At 56.4% G+C, this 19,485-nt stretch overlaps 2 protein-coding genes across 2 annotated transcripts in view; one reads left to right on the top strand and one right to left on the bottom strand.

Moving 5' to 3' along the window:
* Positions 1–1,150: 1,150 nt before the first annotated feature.
* AMN (amnion associated transmembrane protein) lies at positions 1,151–11,024 on the top strand. The gene is made up of 12 exons (XM_060097876.1): positions 1,151–1,220; positions 2,037–2,155; positions 2,260–2,304; positions 8,692–8,779; positions 8,921–9,138; positions 9,308–9,445; positions 9,638–9,746; positions 9,869–9,951; positions 10,143–10,320; positions 10,409–10,598; positions 10,688–10,781; positions 10,856–11,024. The coding sequence occupies exons 1-12, from the start codon at positions 1,178–1,180 to the stop codon at positions 10,940–10,942; spliced, it is 1,392 nt and encodes a 463-aa protein (XP_059953859.1). The 5' UTR covers positions 1,151–1,177; the 3' UTR covers positions 10,943–11,024.
* A 2,316-nt stretch (positions 11,025–13,340) lies between these two features.
* Positions 13,341–19,485, bottom strand: part of CDC42BPB (CDC42 binding protein kinase beta) — a 113,157-nt gene continuing 107,012 nt past the window's right edge. Inside the window, 2 exon segments of the mRNA XM_060095590.1 lie at positions 13,341–14,677; positions 14,679–14,705. Of these exon segments, the coding sequence (XP_059951573.1) occupies positions 14,462–14,677; positions 14,679–14,705 (243 nt within the window). The 3' untranslated portion in view covers positions 13,341–14,461.

Below are 19,485 nucleotides of genomic sequence, written 5' to 3'. Positions count from 1 at the left end.
TTCACCCATCCTGTACTCATTCAGTCCATCCACCTGTCCATCCACCCGTCCATTTATATCCAGTCATCATCTCTACTCTCATCCATCCGTCCACCACCCCTCTACCCACCATCCATTCACAATTCATCTGAATCCCATTTGCCGTTCATTTATCCACCATGAATCCATTCATCCACCATTCAGCTCATTTACCACCCATTTCCATCCATTCCATCCAAAATCCACAACCTTTTTTCACCCACCATCCATCTCAACAAGCCATCCACCCATAGACCATTTAACATCCACAATTTATCTTTCACCCACCAACCATCCATTTATCCAGTCACCATTCCATCTTCCACCCTTTACAGTATTCTTCTTCATCCGACTACCATCTACCATCCATTGCCCGTCTTCCCACAATCTACTCTCCTCTATCCATCCATCCACCATCTGTGATCATCCATCCATTTATCCATCCACCACCAACGACTATCTGCATTTACCTGCCACCCGTCATCTGTCTACTCGCCACCAACCATCGAGCCTCTGTCCATCCACCAGCCATTATCTCGCCATCCATGCATCCATCTACCATCCAACACGCGTCGATCACGCACCGCTCATTTTCCATCCACTGTCCCTCATTTACTGTCCATTTGTTTATTCACTCACCATCTCCCATCCATCCGATCCTCATCCATCCACGAACCAGCACAAATACGCTCCACCACTCACCATGCACCCACTGTCACCCGCTCACCATTCCTCCATACGCGAGACACCAGGCACCATCTACCTGCCACCATCCACAGTCCATCCAGCCCAGGAGGCAGGAGGGCCTGCTTGGGAGAGTGGACACCCAGCCCCACTAGGTGGGCAGACTGGGAGCAGCTCCAGCTTCATCTGGGGCAGAGGGGGTGTGGGAGCAGAGGTTGTTTACCCGCCGCCCCCAACACACCCGTTATTTTGGGCAAGTCGGTCCGACAAGCGCCCAAGGTCCCCAGGTCCTGGAGGGCTGAGTGTGTAGGAGGGAGGGGGGCGGGGCCGGCGCCTCCGAGGGGCCTAAGGGTCTCTGCAGGCGGGTCTGGAAGTAAATGTGTAACCTTCCCCGGCCGCCCCCGCCCCTCCCCGCCCGGTCACGTGGGCCCCGCGGGGCAAAGTCTCTGGTCGGAGACGCGGAAGCCCGGGCGAGATGGGCGCGCCGGGCCGGGTCCTGCTGTGGCTGCAGATCTTCGGTAAGGGGTGGGGGCGAGGGGGGGGGGACGTGACACACCTGGAGGCCAAGGGCCCCCGAGGGGCGGGCGGCGGGAGCTTGAGGGGCTGCGAAACCCGGCCGGGCCTCCAGGTCCCTCCGCGCTCAGCGCCGGCCGGCGGTGCGGGAGGCGAGGAGCCCGGGCCAGACCTACGCCCGGACCGCGCCTGCCCTCGGGCGCTTGTCCGCCTTCGACGTGGGCACCGCCCCGGTCCCCTCCAGAAGCGCCGCCGCCGGCCTCCGTCCTCCCGGCCCCGAGGGCGCCGCGGACCCTCCCCGTCGCACCCAGGCCGGCGCGTGTCCTCGGGGCCGGCCCGCAACCCCCGGGAACTTTAAAAACTGCAGCCCCGTCCCTGTTCCCCTCTCTTAAGCCCCTCGCGGCCCCCTCAGGACTCAGCTCCAGTTCAGAGCCCGTCTGGACGGGTCCTGCGGCGCCCCCCCCCCACCAGCACCTTCTACGTGGCAGAGGCCTCAGCTGCCCCATTCGCCTCCGTCCCTTGGTCATCGCCATCCTTGCCTGGCCCGGTCTTCGGCTCCAGCGCGGGGCGAACTGGGGGCGGGCTAGGAGGCGATCTTGGCGGGCGTCCCGGAGGAGGGCACGTTTGAGCGGGCTCTGCAGATCCTGTAGGAGTTCGTCAGGGAGCGTTGTGGCCAGACTCCTGCAGGGTCTGGTCCGATGCCGGGAGCGGGAGTGGCGAGGGCCTGTCTGGGCGAAGTCGTCCTCCCTGGGCCACTAGGGCGTCTGGGCGGGAACCCCGGATGCCGCGGGCCCAGGAGCACTCAGTCGACCCCTCCCCAGCGCTGACGCGGGCCGCCTACAAATTCTGGGTCCCCAACACCGACTTCGACACCGCCGCCAACTGGAGCCAGAACCGGACCCCGTGCGCGGGCGCCGCCGTCGAGTTCCCCGCGGACAAGGTGCCTGGCCTCCACTGCTGGGGCCGGGGTGGGGACCAGCGTGGTCCGGGCCCACTGGGAGCCCAAGGGTGGGGCCTGCTCGCTGATGCCGCTTCTGCCTGCAGATGGTGTCAGTCCTGGTGCGCGAAGGTCACAGCATCTCGGACATGGTGAGGCCGGGTGGCAAATGGGCGCCAGGTCGGTGGGGGGCTGGTGGGTCCCGCCGGGGTCAGTTCCATGCCCCTTTCTTGCCTCCTGACCGGCCTGCACTCGCGTGGGGGACCCCGCAGTCCACTGGCCGTCAGCGTCTGGAGGGGCTTCGGGAAGGTCCGGGACCCACATGGGAGTGGGGGACGCCGGTCCTACAATCCCAGCCCAGGCTATGCCCCAGCCTTGTGGGGGGGTGTGGAGGGAGCCTCTTATCCCCACTGCCCTCTGCCTCTGGCCCCTGCCGCCCCCCGTAGTCTATCTTCTCCAAGGTTTGCTCTGGGAAGGGCCCCGCTCCCCACCCCACCACAGCCTTTCCCTGTCCTGGTGCCCTTTTTCTCAAACTGCTGCACAGTGTGAGTCCAGGGTGGGGGTCCCCTCACCCGGAGGCCGCTGGACTCTGTGGGTGAATAGGGGCAGTCTGGGGGCCCAGGCCTGGGACTCAATCTCTTGCCCAGATGCAGGATCTGGGGACCCCTTATTTCCACTTGGAGGCAGATCGGTTAATTGATGGTTTTCAAAAGCGGCATTAATTCTGGGAGCCTGGCGCCACGTGGGGCAGGGCTGTGGGCGCAGTGGAGCCCCGCCCTCACCTGCAGCCTGGGAAGGGGGCATGGGGCAGGATGGCCCCGTCCCCGCAGATCCGGGGTCGGGATGTCTTTCCCACATTTGTCCAACCCAAAGACGAAGGTGCGGAGGGAGCAGTGGTGAGGAGGAGGTGACAGCAGAGCCGGGAGGTAGGGGCGCAGCAGCTGCACCGGGGGGACCCGCCTCCGCAGTCCTGGTAACCGTGGCAACCAGGCGGCGGCCTGGAGCGAGCAGGAACCCGCGGGCGGAGGACTCAGCTGCGGCGGAGGGTGCCGGGACCTGGGGGCTCCTCCTGGCTGACTTCGTCACTTTGATGGTCTCCTTTGGAAGAGCTTGGGGATCCTAAAAGACACAACATTCGTTCATTCATTGTTCGTTTATCGGGCTCCTCCGTCCGCCCCTTCCTTCCCGCCGCCCAGACGCGAGCCCTCCCCCCGGCCAGAGGCTTCCGCGCGCCTGTACCCCTGCGCACGGCCCCGTGGGCCTCTCCGCCCCCCTCCCCTGCCTCTCCTCCGCTCCGCGGGGTCAGCTCCCGGAGGACCCGGGTGGGAAATGACCAGGGGACCAGGGACAGGGGGCCGAACGGACCCAGCGCTGCCTGAGGCCCCGCCCACCCCCAATGCACGCGGGTCCGCAGCGTTGTCGGCTGCTGAGATGTCGCCCTAGTAACAGGCACAGCGACTGTCAGTGATTTCATTTGCTTTTCTCTCGGTTTGGAACTTCTCTCCCTGGGAATTTTCTCTTCCTGAACCTTCTCCCCGCCCGTTTCTACCCTTAGCCCAGGTTTCTTGTTGGGGGGGAATCTCCTGTTTTCTACCCATTCATGATTGTTGAGATACTGCAAGTGTCTTCCCACTGTGGACTTTGCCTGAGTTTCCCTTTGCTGATCAGAAACCCCCATTCATCTATCGAATGCAAAATCTGTTGCCTTATAACTGTGTTTTTAGTGTTTTGTTTAAGCATCTTTTTCCTGCTTCTCAGTCACAACCATAATCAACTATATATTCTGTCTATTAAGTCAGGGCTTTGCCATCAGGGGCACGTGGCCGAGTGGGGCACTGGCTAGGGAACCAGGCGTATTTTTTCCTCCTTGGAATGAGCCCAGTTTCCCATGAATGTCCTCCTCCAAACCAGCAGCCTTGCCCCCTGACTTTGTGGCTGTTTGGTCACTGTTCATCAGCTGCCCGGTGAGGGCTGTCTCTGAGCTTTCCCTGCAGTTCCTTTGATCTTTTTGCCCGTTCTCCTGCCGGCACCACACTGTCCCCATTCTGAGGCTCTGCGAGTTGTCTTAATGTCCCACTGGGTAACTTGCCTTCTTCACCCCCCGTTACGAGGTTGACTAGTTCTTTGTGGATCTGACTGTTGCAGAGAGATTATAGTGTAGGTTTATCAGGTAATAACAGCACCACCACCAAAACCCTGGAGTTTGATTGGGTAGGAATGATACCTTTATACAGGCAAGTCATCCATGCAAGAGCGTGGATTTCCTCTCCAGATATTTCAGATCATTGGTCATAAAACTCTTTACTAGAGTCTTAAAACGGTCCACGTGAGGTTTTGTGTAGTATCGGTTAATTTATAAATACTTTATAGTTTGGTTTCTATTGTGAATGGGGCCCTATTTTTAAGAATTATATTTTCTATTTGGTTATCTTTGTAAATAATGACCATTGTTCCTCTTCTCTTCCAGTCCTAACTCCTTTTTTATATATATATAAATTTATGTATTTATTTATCTATTTTTGGCTGTGTGTGGCCTTTGTTTATGCGAACGGGCTTTCTCTAGTTGCGGCGAGCGGGGGCTACTCTTCGTTGCGGTGCGCAGGCTTCTCATTGCAGTGGCTTCTCTTGTTGTGGAGCACGGGCTCTAGGCGTGCAGGCTTCAGTAGTTGTGGTGCACGGGCTTAGTTGCTCTGCAGCATGTGCGGTCTTCCTGGACCAGGGCTCAAACCCGTGTCCCCTGCATTGGCAGACAGATTCTTAACCACTGTGCCACCAGGGAAGCCCCCCTAACTCCTTTATTTCTTTTTCTTTCCTTGTAGCAATGTCCAGGGCCTCTACCCTTATGTTAAACAAAAGTGACAAAATTAGGCATCCTTGTCCTGTTCCAACATGAAGAGAAGTCACGTGAGGTTTCTCCATTGAGTGTAATGTTTGCTGTAGGGTTTTGTATGTAAACTTTATTTAATTGTGGAAATTCTAATCTATTTCTAGTTTGCTAGAAGCTTTAAAAAATCATAAATATGTTGAACTTTTCAGTTTTTTTTTTCCTACATCCATTGAGATGTAATTTCCCCCTGCCTCCTTTAGCCTATTAGTGAGGTTTTCTGAGGTTGAACCGTCCTGGTAAGACTGATGTCCTCCTGGCACCTTCCTTCAGGTGCAGGTCAAAGTGCACCACTTCTTCAAGACACTTGACTTCTGTCATACTGATTTTGCTGGCACAAGACTCTCCACTACCATCTGCTGGGAAACCATCGTACATACTGCAGGGAAGTCGTGATGGGAGCATTTCCTATCCCTTCCTTCCTGCCTTCTTGGGACATGAACCCTATGATCGCCATGTATTTTTAAAATACATTATTGGATCCAGTCAGCTAATATTTTATTTAGGATCTTTGCATTTATAACTCAACTGAGCCTATAATCTTTCTTCTTTTGTATTGTCCTTAATTTGGCTTTGGAATCACACTTATACTGGCCCCATAAAATGGGCTGGCAATTTTCACTCTTTTTCTGTTTTCCAGAACAACTTCCTGTAAGAAGAAGTTAAATTTTCCTTGAGGGTTTAGTATACCTCACCTATAAAAATCACTTGGACTGGGAATTTAGGGAACAGGAGGTCTCTGACTAACATTTAAAACTCTTTGGACTTCCCTGGTGGCGCAGTGGTTAAGAATCCGCCTGCCAATGCAGGGGACACGGGTTCGAGCCCTGGTCTGGGAAGATCCCACATGCCGCGGAGCAACTAAGCCCGTGCGCTACAACTACTGAGCCTGCACTCTAGAGCCCGCGAGCCACAACTACTGAGCCTGCGTGCCACAACTACTGAAGCCCGTGCACCTAGAGCCTGTGCTCTGTAACGAGAAGCCACCACAGTGAGAAACCCGTGCACCGCAACAGAGTAGCCCCAGCATCGCAACTAGAGAAAGCCCGTGCACAGCAACAAAGACCCAATGCAACCAAAAATAAATAAATAAATAAATAAATAAAATTTGAAAACAAAAACAAAAAAAACTCTTTAGGGACTTCCCTGGCAGTCCAGTGGGGTTAAGACTCCATGCTTCCACAGCAGGGGGCGCGGGTTCTCAGGTTCGTGGGTTCATCCCTGGTCAAGGAACGAAGATCCCATATGCCACACGGTGTTGCCAAATAAACAAACAAACCTTTAATGCTTACTTGTCTATTCAAATTCTCTATTGCTTCTTTTTTTTTTTTTTTTTTTTTTTTCGGTACGCAGACCTCTCACTGTTGTGGCCTCTCCTGTCGCGGAGCACAGGCTCCGGACGCGCAGGCTCAGTGGCCATGGCTCACGGGCCCAGCCGCTCTGAGGCATGTGGGATCCTCTCGGACCGGGGCACGAACCTGTGTCCCCTGCATCGGCAGGCGGACTCTCAACCACTGCGCCACCAGGGAAGCCCTATTGCTTCTTTTTTTAAAAAATATTTTTCTTTATTGTTTTGGCTGCGTTGGGTCCTAGTTGCGGCACGCGGGCTCTTCGTTGCAGCATGTGGGCTTCTCTCTAGTTGTGGCGTGAGGGTTTTCTCTCTCTTGTTGAGGCACGTGAACTCAATAGTTGTGGCTCACAGGCTTAGCTGCTCTGCGGCATGTGGGATCTTAGTTCCCCGACCAGGGATCGAACCCACACCCCCTGCATTGGACGGTGGATTCTTTACCACGGACCTCCAGGGAAGTCTCTCTATTGCTTCTTGCATCAATTTTAATATTTTAAAATTTTCTAGAAATTGGTATATTTCCTCCAGGTTTTCAAGTTAGGCAGTCCTGATTTCTTAATCTTTTCAATACCTGTATCTTCCCTCGAACAAGTAAGTTCTTTACTGTATGTCCGTGCCCTTGTGGTCTCCCCGTCCCCCATCACACTTTAGTCCTAGATTTAAACATTTATTAAGAGACAACAATAAGCTTCATCAAAGTATTTCATCACCCTACTTCCCATATCTCTTCTCAGCTTCTGGATTTCTTTCCTTCTTACTTTCTCCTGGCATGTTTTCAGGGCAGGTCTTTGTGTGGCAATCATTCTGAAGTCTTTTAGGCTTAAAGGTATTTTTTATTATCTTTTAATATATGTAACATACTATTCTGGAGTTCAGGGCGGGTTCCTGCCCACTGGTGGGCAGGGCTGTGTCTAGGGGCGTGTCTGGAGGTGGCTGCAGACTCCAGAAGTCTTCTGGCAGCCTGTTCTGTCATATGCATGCATTGTTGTTTCTGAGAAACCCGATTCCTGAGTTTTTTCCTTCCTGGGTGATCTGTTCTTTCCCTCTGCCGCTTTTAGAATGTTCTCTTCGTCTTTGATATTCATGAACATAGTGTTCTGTGATTTTCCTTATTTGGCATTCAATGAGACCTTTCAATCCGAGGTTTCCCAGCTTTCTTCAAATATGGAAATTTCATCTTCATTGTTTTTCAGATATTCCCCCCGCCCACCCTTGTATCTGAATGTCGGTGCTTCAGTGTTGGGCGGACTCCCATCTCTCCTGGTTCCTCCCGCTCAGCCCTTTCCTGCTGTCTTTCAGCTATTACATTTATCATATAGTATGTACATCTCCCGCTTTGGTTCTTTTGAAAACCGAGTTCTTGTTCATGCTTCACACTGCTAGTACCCACCTCCCCCTCCTGAGGCGCATCGTGTCCGTCTGTCCATGTCTCGTCCCTGGCGCCTACAGGTGGGTTTGCCTTGCTGTCACAGTGCTGCACCCTCAGCTGTGGAGGTAGTTGGCCTGTGACCTTGAATCTCCCCATTGTCAGCCTCTTGGTCAGGCCCAGTGCTTGGGGGACTGACGAGCAGGCCCTGCCGAGCAAGTTGGGATGCAAGGCGGGGCCCTGGGTGGATGTCCCCTGAGACGTTGAACCCCCGTGACCCCTGCACTGAGGGTGACCCCTGGTCTGACCCTCACCTTCAACCCCAACCCTGGCGGGGTCAAGGAGGAGGGACGGGGTCCTGGGGCTTGGATTGGTGGGGGGGGAGGGGCGGGCCAGTCAGTCCTCCTCCTCCTCCTGGGCTTCCCCGCTGTCCTATTTCCTCTGACACCTAAGGCCTGGGCTTCTGTGCTGAAGGGGCTGCCCAGGCTGAGGGGGGGACAGGTGGCTCCAAGGCCCCACTACCCTCCCCGCTGCCTCTGGCACCCGCTTCCCCACCTGTAGCCCCTCCCCTCCCTCACAGGCTCAGGGCTGACTCCAGAGTCCCCAGCAGCTTGGCTTCCTGGAACCTACGAGCCCTTGGACTGTAGTTTTTCAGAGGTGACAGGGGAGGGCAATGGCCCTGACAAGAGTCATCAGGCCCCTGGGACCTGTCACTCCCAGGTCTCAGGCTAGCTCCTTGCTCCTTGGCTTGCAGCCCTACTCCCTGCGGCCTATCTGACCTTCAGGCAGGGCGAGGTGCCCCCAGGCCCTGACCTCGCCTGCTCACTCTGTGGTCTAGATTCTTCTCCCCAGGGACAGGGGGACCGGGGGTGGGCGCAGAGTGGGACCCTCTGATGCCCCAGTCCACCGCGCGGCGCCGCCTCAGCCTGCGCTTCCTACAGCTCTTGCCGCTGGACGGGGAATTCGTCCTGGCCTCAGGAGCTGGATTCAGCGCCCTGGACACCGGCTTGCACCTGGACTGTAGCACAGGTGAGGGGGCGGGCCAGGGGCAGGGCTTCGAGGGGGCGCGTTCGTGGGTGGGGCCTGGAGGGGACGGCGAGGTCTGGGTTGGAGCGTGGCCGGGTTGGAGGGCGCGTTCTGGGCGGAGCTCAGGGTCGCGCGCTCGCCCAGGCGGCCCCGCGCTCTTCCGCGACCCCGACCGCTTCTGCTGGCACGACCCGCGCCTGTGGCGCTCCGGAGACGCGGCGCACGGTCTCTTCTCCGTGGACGCCGAGCGCGTGCCCTGCAGCTACGACGACGTCGTCTTCCCGTCCGACGCCTCCTTCCGGGTGGGTCTCGGCCCGGGCGCCGGCACGGTGCGCGTCCGCAGCGTCCGGGCTCTGGGCCAGGTGAGCCGGGCGCGCGGGGCGGGGCGGGGGCTGGGGTCTCAGCTCGGCGCCTCTGCCCGTCAGTGCCGCTCGCCGGAGCGCCTCCCACCCTGTTAGCCCGGTGGCTTCCGAGCATTCAGGTGCTGTCTCGTCCTCGGGCTGGCTCCGGTGGTCACCCGGCCACCTGCAGACGTTCACGCGCGACGAGGACCTGGCTGCTTTCCTGGCGTCCCGCGCGGGCCGCCTGCGCTTCCACGGGCCGGGCGCGCTGAGCGTGGGCCCCGAGGCCTGCGCGGACCAGTCGGGCTGCGTCTGCGGCCACGCCGAGGTGAGGGCGGCCCGCAGCGGGGTGGCTGGGGCACCCCACGGCTGGGCCCGGCTCTGCGCCGGAGGTCGGAACTGTGCCAGGGGCCGCCGCGCCCCGCCGTCTCTGGCCCGCTCGCCTCCCTGGGCGCGTGGCCCTCTCCCTGCCGTCTGCTCCTCGCCGTCTCCGCGCTGACCGCCGCTTCTCCGCTTCCAGGTGCAGCCGTGGATCTGCGCAGCACTGCTCCAGCCCCTGGGTGGCCGCTGCCCCCAGGCTGCCTGCCGAGACCCCCTCCGGCCGGAAGGGCAGTGCTGCGACCTCTGCGGTGAGCGCCTCGCCCGGCCCCTGCTAGCTAGGACGGCTTGGCTACCCTGGCTCGCCCCCAGCCTCAGTTTCCCTGTCGGGCCCGGACCCGCGGTGCTGACCCTCACCTGCCTGCTTCTTCAGGAGCCATCGTATCGCTGACCCATGGCCCGGCCTTTGACCTGCAGCGGTACCGGGCGCGGCTGCTGCACGCCTTCCTGGCCCTGGTAATGGGGCCGGGCCCCTGCCCTTCCGCAGCCCCGGTCTGGGACCACCCTCTCCGCAGGGATCCCCGGGCTCCACTCCGCCTCCTCACTGAGGCGTCCACTCTCCGCCTGTCCACCGTTTGTCCCTGCCCCCAACGTTCCCACAGGGCCGAGGGGTGGAGTCCCCGGGCCAACTCTGTGCCCCTCTCCAGCCCCAGTATCAGGGGCTGCAAATGGCCGTGTCCAAGGTTCCGCGCCAGCCCCGGCTCCGCGAAGCCTCAGGCGCGAAGGCGGACACGGAGATCCAGGTGGTGCTGGTGGAGACCGGCCCCGAGACCGGCGGCGCGGGGCGCCTAGCCCGGGCCCTCCTGGCGGACATCGCGGAGCACGGTAACCGCGGGCGCCCCCTTCCCAGCCCCGCCCCTCTGCCCCGCCCCGCTCTGCTCGGGGCCGACTGAGCCGGCGCCCTCCATTGCAGGCGAAGCCCTCGGGGTCCTATCGGCGGCAGCTCGAGAGTCGGGCGCGCCCCTTGGGGGCGGCTCGACGGCGGGTCTGAACGCGCCGGGGCCGCTCGCGGGGCTGGCGGGCGGCCTGGCGCCTGCGCTGCTCCTATTACCGCTGGCGCTGCTGGCGGGGGCGCTGCTGCTGCGCCGCGCGGGGAGGCTCAGGTACGCGGGGCGGGGCCGCGGGGCGGGGCCTCGGCGCTCAGGTACGCGGCGCTCAGGCACGCAGGGCTCACGTGCGTCCCTACCTCCAGGTGGAAGAGGCGCGAGGAGGCGGACCCCGCGCCGGCTGGGGCGCCCGTGGGCTTCCACAACCCTGTGTTCTACGCGGCGGACCCGGCGGAGGCGGTGAGGGGGCCCCCGGGGGCGGGGGTGTGGGACTGACTTCCCGCGGCCGGATCCCTGACTCCGCGCTCTCGCAGCTCCCCGCCCCGCAGCCGGACGTCGGGAGCTCCAGCCGCAGCTACTTTGTTAATCCGCTCTTTGGCGAAGCCGAGGCCGAGGCCTGAGCGGCCGCGGAACTGTTCCCCCCGCCGGCGTCGCAGGCCCTGTGGGTTACCCCACCCTCCGCTGGCCAAGGGCAGGGTGGCCTTGCTCAATAAAGGGCTTTCCCGCGCCTGCGGTCAGCCGTGGACACACTGCTTCCTGCGTTGCCACCCCTGTGCCCCTGCCTGGTGGGATGGCGAGGGGTGGTCCTCAGAGCCTGTGCCGGCTGGCGCCTGGCCACCCGCCCAGGGCAGTCCTGGGTACTACCTGTAGGCTGGGGCGGTCTGAGGCTTCTGGTCTGCGATGTTCCACCCAGAATTAGGAGGGGGCTTCCCCGGCTCTGGAGGAGCCCATGGAGGAAGCCCCTAAGGCTAGGGAGGGGACTGAAACAGGAGGGGGCGGTGGGGTGGGGAGAGGGGAATCCGAGTGAGGCACCAGGCAGGGTGGAGAAGTGGGCTGCTAGGTGCTCCCCTACCTCATGCCAAGCTGCTCAGGCCCAGGGCCAGCCAGGTGGACCTGGACTTCCGGCAGGCTGGGCTGCCCGGAGGAGCGGTCGGTCCCAGGGGTCTGCTGGGGGCAGGGGCCAGTGGTGGAGCGTGTCAGAGAGCTGGCAGGTGCGTCCTGCTGGGTGGGGGCTGTTTGGTGTCCATCGCTGCAGGGCCAGGCCTCGCCCTCCCCCTTCTGAGGGCAGCTCTGACCTGGAGGGTGGGTGTCGGGACTGAGCCGCCCTGAGTAGGACACTCACTTGGTAGGTGCTTGATGGGGCAGCAGTGGGACGGTGGAGTGTGTGTGTGTGTGTGAGTGTGAGTGTGTGCGTGTGCGTGTGCGTGTGTGTGTGAGAGTGTGTGTGTGTGTGAGTGCGTGTGCGTGTGCGTGCGTGTGCGTGTGCGTGTGAGTGTGTGTGTGTGTGAGTGCGTGTGCGTGTGCGTGCGTGTGCGTGTGTGTGTGCGTGTGCGTGTGTGTGTGTGTGTGTGTGTGTGAAGTTGTACTGACAGATGCCCAGCTTGAACTGTCAGGGAGGGACACTTCTGTGTAAGCAGCATCTGAAAACATCCCCCTCCCTCCCCCCACAAGGGTGACCACCTGCGAGCCTCTAACAGTGACTTTGCTTGTAAGTTTCCGGCACTCGGGAAGCCCTGCTCTGTGGCCAGTATCCTGCCCGTGACGCTCACCCACGTTGTGGGTGGTCGTTACTCTTGGTGCTGTGTAGCTGTTGCAATAGCTAATATTTCATTTAAAAAACGACTGACACTTCAGCACCCGTGTTTCAGACCTGTGAGAGGTGCTCCCCTCACGTGGGGCAGATGTCAAATGGAGGAAGGGCCAGTGTCCAATCCCATCACCTCTGACCCCGAGGCCCCGGCTGCCCGCTACCCCACGTGGCCGCTTACCACTGGCCTATGCTCGCTTCTCAGTTTTCCAGGTGCTGTGATTTCAGTCAGTTGTCTCTGCCTGTGCTTTGGGTGGTCCCCTTACAGGGACAGGTGGGAGGATTGTGTCTGCTCCTAAAATTTGCTATGCTCCTTCCCCAGCTGTGACCATGGAGGCCCACAGTGAGATGGGCCTGGGTCCCCGCCGGCCGGCGGGGCTGTTTTGGCTGCGGAGCCCAGGCCGTGCTGACTGGCGGAGCCGCAAGGGTGCCCAGGCCGCTCCCCAAGCATCACCTGCCAGGCACCTGGCGGCCGCTGTCTGTGCTCTACTGTATCCTCACACCACCCTCTCCGGCAGGTGCCGTCACCGCCCGCACGTTACCAGGAGCTTACTGGAGGTCAGAGTAAATGATGAAACCTAACTCACCGCAGGCTGCTCCCCGTGCTGGGGGCCAGAGCCCCCAGTGTGGCCACCCATCCAGCCAGCCCAGCCTCCCCATGAGCTCCCCCCTCCTGGGGGTGGTCTTCCCCACCCTATCCCCCGGGGCTGCTGAAGGGCCAGTGTGCGTCTGTCCCGTGCAGCTTCCCTCCCGGGGCGTTGCTCTCCCTTGTGGGCTCATGGGCACATCGCCCTTTCCCAGCACTGGGGTCCCCAGTGCAGCAGCCGGCCCCGCCCTGCCCCGGCCCTGGAGGGCACCTGCTGCTCTCAGGCTGAATGCCCATCATCATCTGCCTGTCCTGGCACGGACACTTGGCCAGACGGACCCCCCCCTCCAGCCAGTGGCCCACCCCTGACCCTGCCTACCATGGTGCAGGGTGTCCCCAGGAGGCCCCCATCGTGACGTTGGCAGGGAAGAGGTCCCAGCTCTGGTGGCTGGTTCCTGCCACGTGGACACAAACCTTTAGCATGGACCCCACCTGAGCAAATGACCAAGAATGGCTTCCACAGGCAAGACGGTGCTTTCCAGCACAGGGCGCTACTGGTGGGGGGGGGGGGCAGACACCGGGTTACAGGTGGTCACATTCAGACAAACCACTGAGAACTTAAAAATTGCCGTCTTCTGCTTTATTGACAGGTAAATTGTTCAAAAATGTTCTCACGATTCAATAATTACAAAGACTCAGACTTACATTAAAAAAGTAAAAACCAGAACCCCCAGCAGGTGCCAGCCCCAGCAGAAGGCCCAGGGGGCGGGCAGGCGGGTGCTGGGCGTGGGACACGCACAGGCAGGCCACGGTGCCCAGGTCACTCAGTGCCGACTCAAGGTAAGTGCACGTCTTCAACAGCGATGCCACCGAGAACGTCACCCGGCGGGAGAACAGGGAGAAGCCCAGCGGGGCGAGTTAACCGCAAGCCTTTACAGAGACAGGAGGCTGCCTGATACTCACAAACGCCGCAGGGAAGGCAGGCAGATACACGCGGGCGCTGCGGGCCAGCCCACTGGGCGGAGTGTGGTGGTGAGTCTACACAATCCGGAAGGGTACTCATCACGGGGCTCCATGCGGGGCGGGGGTCCTGGCACCTGCCGTGGGGCTACCCGGGGCTCTGGCCTCCTCTCGGCCCGCAGGCCGCGGGGCGCGGGTGCACGACACTCACTGGTTTTACAGCAGGAACCGGAGCACAGCTGACGTCACAGTAGTAGACACGGGTGACACTTCGTGGTTGTGACCAGAAGCGGACTGACACACACGAGGGACCAGGACAGGGCAGGCTTCACTCGAATGGGCCTCTGTCCATGGCTACAAGGTCGGCAGAAGGACTTCTGCATCTGACTGACTATGTAATGGCTAAATGAATAAAAAGGCCACAAACTAAGCTCCACTTTCCTCTGTCTTCAAAACTCTAGGGACACTGGGAATGATATACAACTTCCTACTATTCTCCTAAGGTCCTAGGAAACAGTTTCAGGGAACAGGGAACAGACGCAGCACCGAGGCCGTCCCGAGCTGCCTGCTTCCTGCAGAGGCCCCCGGGCGCCACTGGGGTCTGCAGGAGGCTGGCGTCACAGGCCCCCCCGCACTGCCTCAGCTGGTTCTGGGCAGGAGGGGCCGCAGGCGGCCCTTTGTGTGCACACGGGGAGCAGCTGGGCAGATGAGCAGATCAGGTCTACCACCTCGGTGCGGCATCAAACCAACCACGAGTATAATAAAGTGTTTTCTTCATCTCCGTATCTACAAATCGATTCGACAGTTCCTTGGACAACACTGGAGGGTCAGCTCAGTCTTGGCACTGACACCAGAGGCCACCTGGGCCCCCCGGCCCTGTTGCGGTGAGCCGGCAGCTTCAGGCGTCGCAGGACGGCTGCTCCAGGCCTTCAAGGGGGAGCTGGCTCCTGTGGGGGGAGTTGGGGCTTGGTGGGCCGCTGGGGTTGGAGCTGTTCGATGGAGTCGAGTGTTTGGTGGAATCCGAATCAGGCTGTGAAGACAAAGAGGGACAGCATGAGAACCATGGCCCTGGGCCTGTGGAGGTGATGCTGCCTGGGCAGGTGCAGCCCCTACTGGCTCCATTCTTGTTAGGAGAGCACACTCTTTGCAAGCCTGTCACGTGGTCCTTGCTGGTGAAAGATCATAAACCAAGGCCCAACCCCACAAGTGACTCAGTAACTATTACAAGAAGGAGCAACTCCGCAGTGAAGAAACCAGACAGCATGGCAACCAAGCAGTCAGAGGTCACAGACGTGAAGCTCTTTCATGATAAAAGCATGAGGAACAGAGAGGATCTTTCTCAACAGGACACGGTGCCGTGAGCAGCCCACAGCTGACTTCACACCCAGTGGTGAAAGGCAAAGCCCCCGCTCGGAGCAGAAGCCAGACCAGGGTGCTGCTTTCACTGCCGCTATTCAACACTGCTACAAGTTCCAGCCAGGGCAAGACAAAATGGCATCCAAGCTGGGAAGGAAGAAGTAAAAGCATCTCTCTTCACAGCTGACATGACTCTGTACAGATAGAAAATCCTAAAGAACTCCACAAAGAACAAATTCAGTAAAGTTGCAGGGTACGAGATCAACATACAAAAATCAGTTGTGTTTCTATACATCAGCAATGAGCAATGTGAAAAGGAAATTAAGAAAATAATTCCATTTACAATAGCATCCAAAAGGATAAAATACAGCTAGGAATAAATTTAACCAAGAAGGTGAAAGATCTGTATACTGAGACTATAAAACATTGCTGAAAGAAATGAAAGACCACCTAAATAAACAGAAAGGCATCCTATGTTCATGGATTGGAAGACTATTGTAAAGACAGCAATATTCCCCAAAATGATCAACCTACAGATTCAATGCAATCTTTACTGAAATTCCAATGGATTTTTGGGGGGGAGGGGCAGAAATGGAAAAGCCAATCCTCAAATTCATATAGAATTGCAAAGGACTCAAGAATAGTGAAAACAATACTAAGAAAAAGTGGGAGGACTCACACTTCCCAAACTTACTACTTCAAAATGTACTACAAAGCAACAGTAATCAAATACAGCGTGGTAGTATTAATATAAAGACCAATGCAATAGAATTGAGAGTCCAGAAATGTATCTATAAACCTGTGGTCAACGGATTTTTAACAAGGGTGCCAAGACCATTCAATGGGTGAAGGAACAAATGGTGCTGGATATTCACCTGCAAAAGAATTAAACTAGACCCCTACCTCACACCACACACAAAAACTAGCTCAAAATGTAAAAAAGACCTAAACAAAAGCTAAAACCATAAAACTCTTAAGAAGAAAACAGGACTAAATCTTCATAACCTTGAATTTGGCAATGGATTCTTAGATATAACATCAAAAGCACGAGCAACAAAAGAAAAAAACAGAAAAACTGGACTTCACCAAAATTAGAAACTTTTGTGCACTGAAAGACACAGAGAATTGTGAAAAGACAATCCAAAGAACGTGCAAAAAATATTTGCAAATCACGTATCTGATAAGGGTCTGGTATCCTTTTTTTTTTTGGCTGTGCCACACCACACAACTATGGGATCTTAGTTCCCAGACCAGGGATGGAACCCGGGCCACAGCAGTGAAAATGCCAAGTCCCAACCACTGGACCCCCAGGGAATTCCCTATCCATATCATATAAAAATCTCTTACAACCCAACAACAAAAAGACAAATAATCCTATTTAAAAATGGGCAAAAGACTTGAATAGACATTTCTCCAAAGAAGGTATACAAATGGCCAATAAGCCCATGAAAAAGATGCTCAACATCGCTAATCATTAGGGAAATGAAAACCAAAACCACAATGAGATACAACTTCACACCTGCTAGGATGGCTATTGAAAAAAAATTTTCTTGTAAGAAAAAAAATAAGTGTTGGCAAAGATGTGGACTCAACCCTTGTACATTGCTGGTGGGAATGTAAAATGGTACAGCTGCTGTGGTTCCTCAAAAAGTTAAAAAGTAGAGCCACCATATGACCCAGCAATCCCACTCCTAGGTACATACCCCAGAGAAGTGAAAACACGTACTCAAAAAATACATGCATGCAGATGTTCCTAGTGCACTATTCCTAACAACCAATGAGCACGTAAGATGTGGTCCATCTATCCACTGGACTATTTGGCAATAAAAAGAAACACCTTACTGATACATGCAACAACATGGATGAACCTTGAAAACATGATGCCGAGTGAAAGGAGAGCCAGACACGAAAGGCCATGTACTGTCTGATTCATTCCACTTATATGAAATGCCCAGAACAGGCAAATCCACAGGTTGTTAAGACTGGTGGTAGCCAGGAGCTGGGGGGAGGCAGGAACTGAGGAGAAACTGCTCAGTGGGTGGGGGTTTTATCTTGCAGTGATGGAAGTGTTCTGAGTAGACAGAGCTGGTGATTGTACAACACTGTGAATGTACTGAACAGCCACTGAACTGCTGACTTCTTTAATTTTCGGCTGCATTGGGTCTTGGTTGCTGCACGCAGGCTTTCTCTAGTTGCGGCGAGCGGGGGCTATTCTTCGTTGAGGTGCGCGGGCTTCTCACTGCGGTGGCTTCTCTTGTTGTGGAGCATAGGCTCTAGGCGCATGGGCTTCAGCAGTTGTGGCACGTGGGCTCAGTAGTTGTGGCTCAGGGCTCCAGAGCACAGGCTCAGTAGTTGTGGCTCACGGGCTTAGTTGCCCCACGGAATGTGGGATCTTCCTGGACCAGGGATTGAACCCGTGTCCCCTGCATTGGCAGGCGGGTCCTTAACCACTGAACCACCAGGGAAGTCCGAATTGTTGACTTTTAAATGGTTACTTTGTTATGTGAGTTTCACTTAAATAAACTAAAAAGAGGAACAAACAGGTCAGTACAGGACAAACAGATGCCATGTGCCTCAAGATGCAACACCCCAAGAAGGACACCACGTCCTGTGTGCCGTACTCCATCGTGGGACACACAACCCAAATCTCAAAAGACAAGGAAACGTCAGACACCCAAACTGAGGAGCGTTCTAGAAAATAAAGGATGTGCTCTCTGTCAGACACGCTGAGGGCCTGTTCCAGAGTAAAGGGGCCAAAGAGATGAGGCAGCTAAATGCCACGCGTGCTTGGGGACTGGGTCCTGCACCAGCAAAGGTGCTTAAGGACATTATGGGGACACGCAGGTGGCTTCATCAGTGTGGCAGCTGCACCGTGGTCACGTGAGGGAACAGCCTTGCTCTCAGATAAAAGGCACGATGGGTGCAGTCAGGAAAAAAATGTGTGCATGTGTGCATGCACACTCACACACACTTGTTTGTCGGTCCCTGGGGAGAACTGGGTGGCTGGGAGACAGGTGCGGGGCCTTTTCACTGTTTACCCAATTCAAAAAATCAGACAAGCCTTGACTGAGGAACGTTTTGCAAAAAAACTGCACTTTTTGTAAACAAACTGCACAGTAGACTGAAGACTAAAGAGATGCACCTACTAAACGCAGCGTGCGGCCCTGGCTGGATTCTAGGTTTAGGAACAGGACGTCGCCGGGCAGCGGGGAGACGCTGAGGGAGGTGCGGGATAAGTACTTAGGGGTGGGTAATACTGCAACTCACTTTCTGCTGGTTCCTCCCCAAAAACCCAAATGGGGAAGATGGGTTAGGTACAGCTATGTGGGTTATTCACTCTACTATTCTTGCAACTTTCCTGGAAGTTTGAAATTTTTCAAAACAGATAGTTGCAGGGAAAATAATAAGAAAAAAAGCCCCAGAAGACCTACCTCTCTAGCCATCAACCTCAGGCCCTTTTAAGGGAGGCCTATGAAACCTTCCAGGAAAAGAAAACCCCTGTATGATGGCAACTAAGAGATCCGGATTTCCTAAGCCAGAGTTGAGGCTGGTGCAGCCCTGAAGACAGCTGAAAGAGAGCAGCTCAGAAAAGGCGGCACAGATAACTTCACTGATAAACACAGATGGAAAAACTGGCATCAAAATGTTCACCAACTGAATCTCACTGTCCTACGTTAAGAGGATTGTATTTTATGCACAATGGCAACAGGAGCCTTGGAATGCTTAAGAATTAACTTATTAGCCACCAACACGTGCAACCTGCAAGAGGGAACCCATCAAGGGGAGCGACGTGCAGTGTTCCTACACAGGGAAGGTCAGGATGGTGAGCAGCCCCCAAATTAATCTACAAACCCAACACAATCCCAGCGAAAAGCTCAACACAATTTTCACTTTTTTTAGATTATGATGGAGTCAACAAGCTCCATAATCTAAAAAAAATTTTAATTTATTTTTGGCTGCGTTGGGTCTCCGTTGCTGCACGTGGGCTTTCTCTAGTTGCGGCGTGTGGGCTTCTCATTGTGGTGGCTTCTCTGTTGCGGAGCAGGGGCTCTAGGCGTGTGGGCTCAGTAACTGTGGCTCTCGGGCTCTAGAGCACAAGCTCAGTAGTTGCCCCATGGCATGTGTGATCTTCCCGGACCAGGGCTCAAACCTGTGTCCCCTGCGTTGGCAGGCGGATTCTTAACCACTGCGCCACCAGGGAAGCCCCTAAAAATATTTTTAAATTTATTTTAAAATTTATTTGAAGGAGAAGCTAAGAAAGTGTTTTGAAAAGTGGGAATGAAGGGATGTGCTCTACCGGCTCTCAGGTTACAGGTGGTGCAGCGGAGGCTCCAGGAATAGAGACACATAAACAAAGGAATTCAACAAATAATAAAGGGTAACACTTCACGTTGGAAGGAAGAAGTGGTGCAGGGCCAGCGTGTCATGTACCTTAGAAAGAAAGCAGCTCAGGT

This window comes from Mesoplodon densirostris, chromosome 4, assembly GCF_025265405.1.
Source record: "Mesoplodon densirostris isolate mMesDen1 chromosome 4, mMesDen1 primary haplotype, whole genome shotgun sequence".
Taxonomy (NCBI): Eukaryota; Metazoa; Chordata; class Mammalia; order Artiodactyla; family Ziphiidae; genus Mesoplodon; species Mesoplodon densirostris.
This window is presented reverse-complemented; position numbering and strand designations above follow the sequence as displayed.

Excerpts from the sequence above, each read along its gene's own strand:
- AMN (XM_060097876.1), top strand. The coding sequence starts at position 1,178 with ATGGGCGCGCCGGGCCGGGTCCTGCTGTGGCTGCAGATCTTCG. Across the intron at positions 9,446-9,637 it reads GCGTCTGCGGCCACGCCGAG|GTGCAGCCGTGGATCTGCGC; the intron begins GTGAGGGCGGCC and ends CTCCGCTTCCAG. Across the intron at positions 10,782-10,855 it reads CGGCGGACCCGGCGGAGGCG|CTCCCCGCCCCGCAGCCGGA; the intron begins GTGAGGGGGCCC and ends GCGCTCTCGCAG.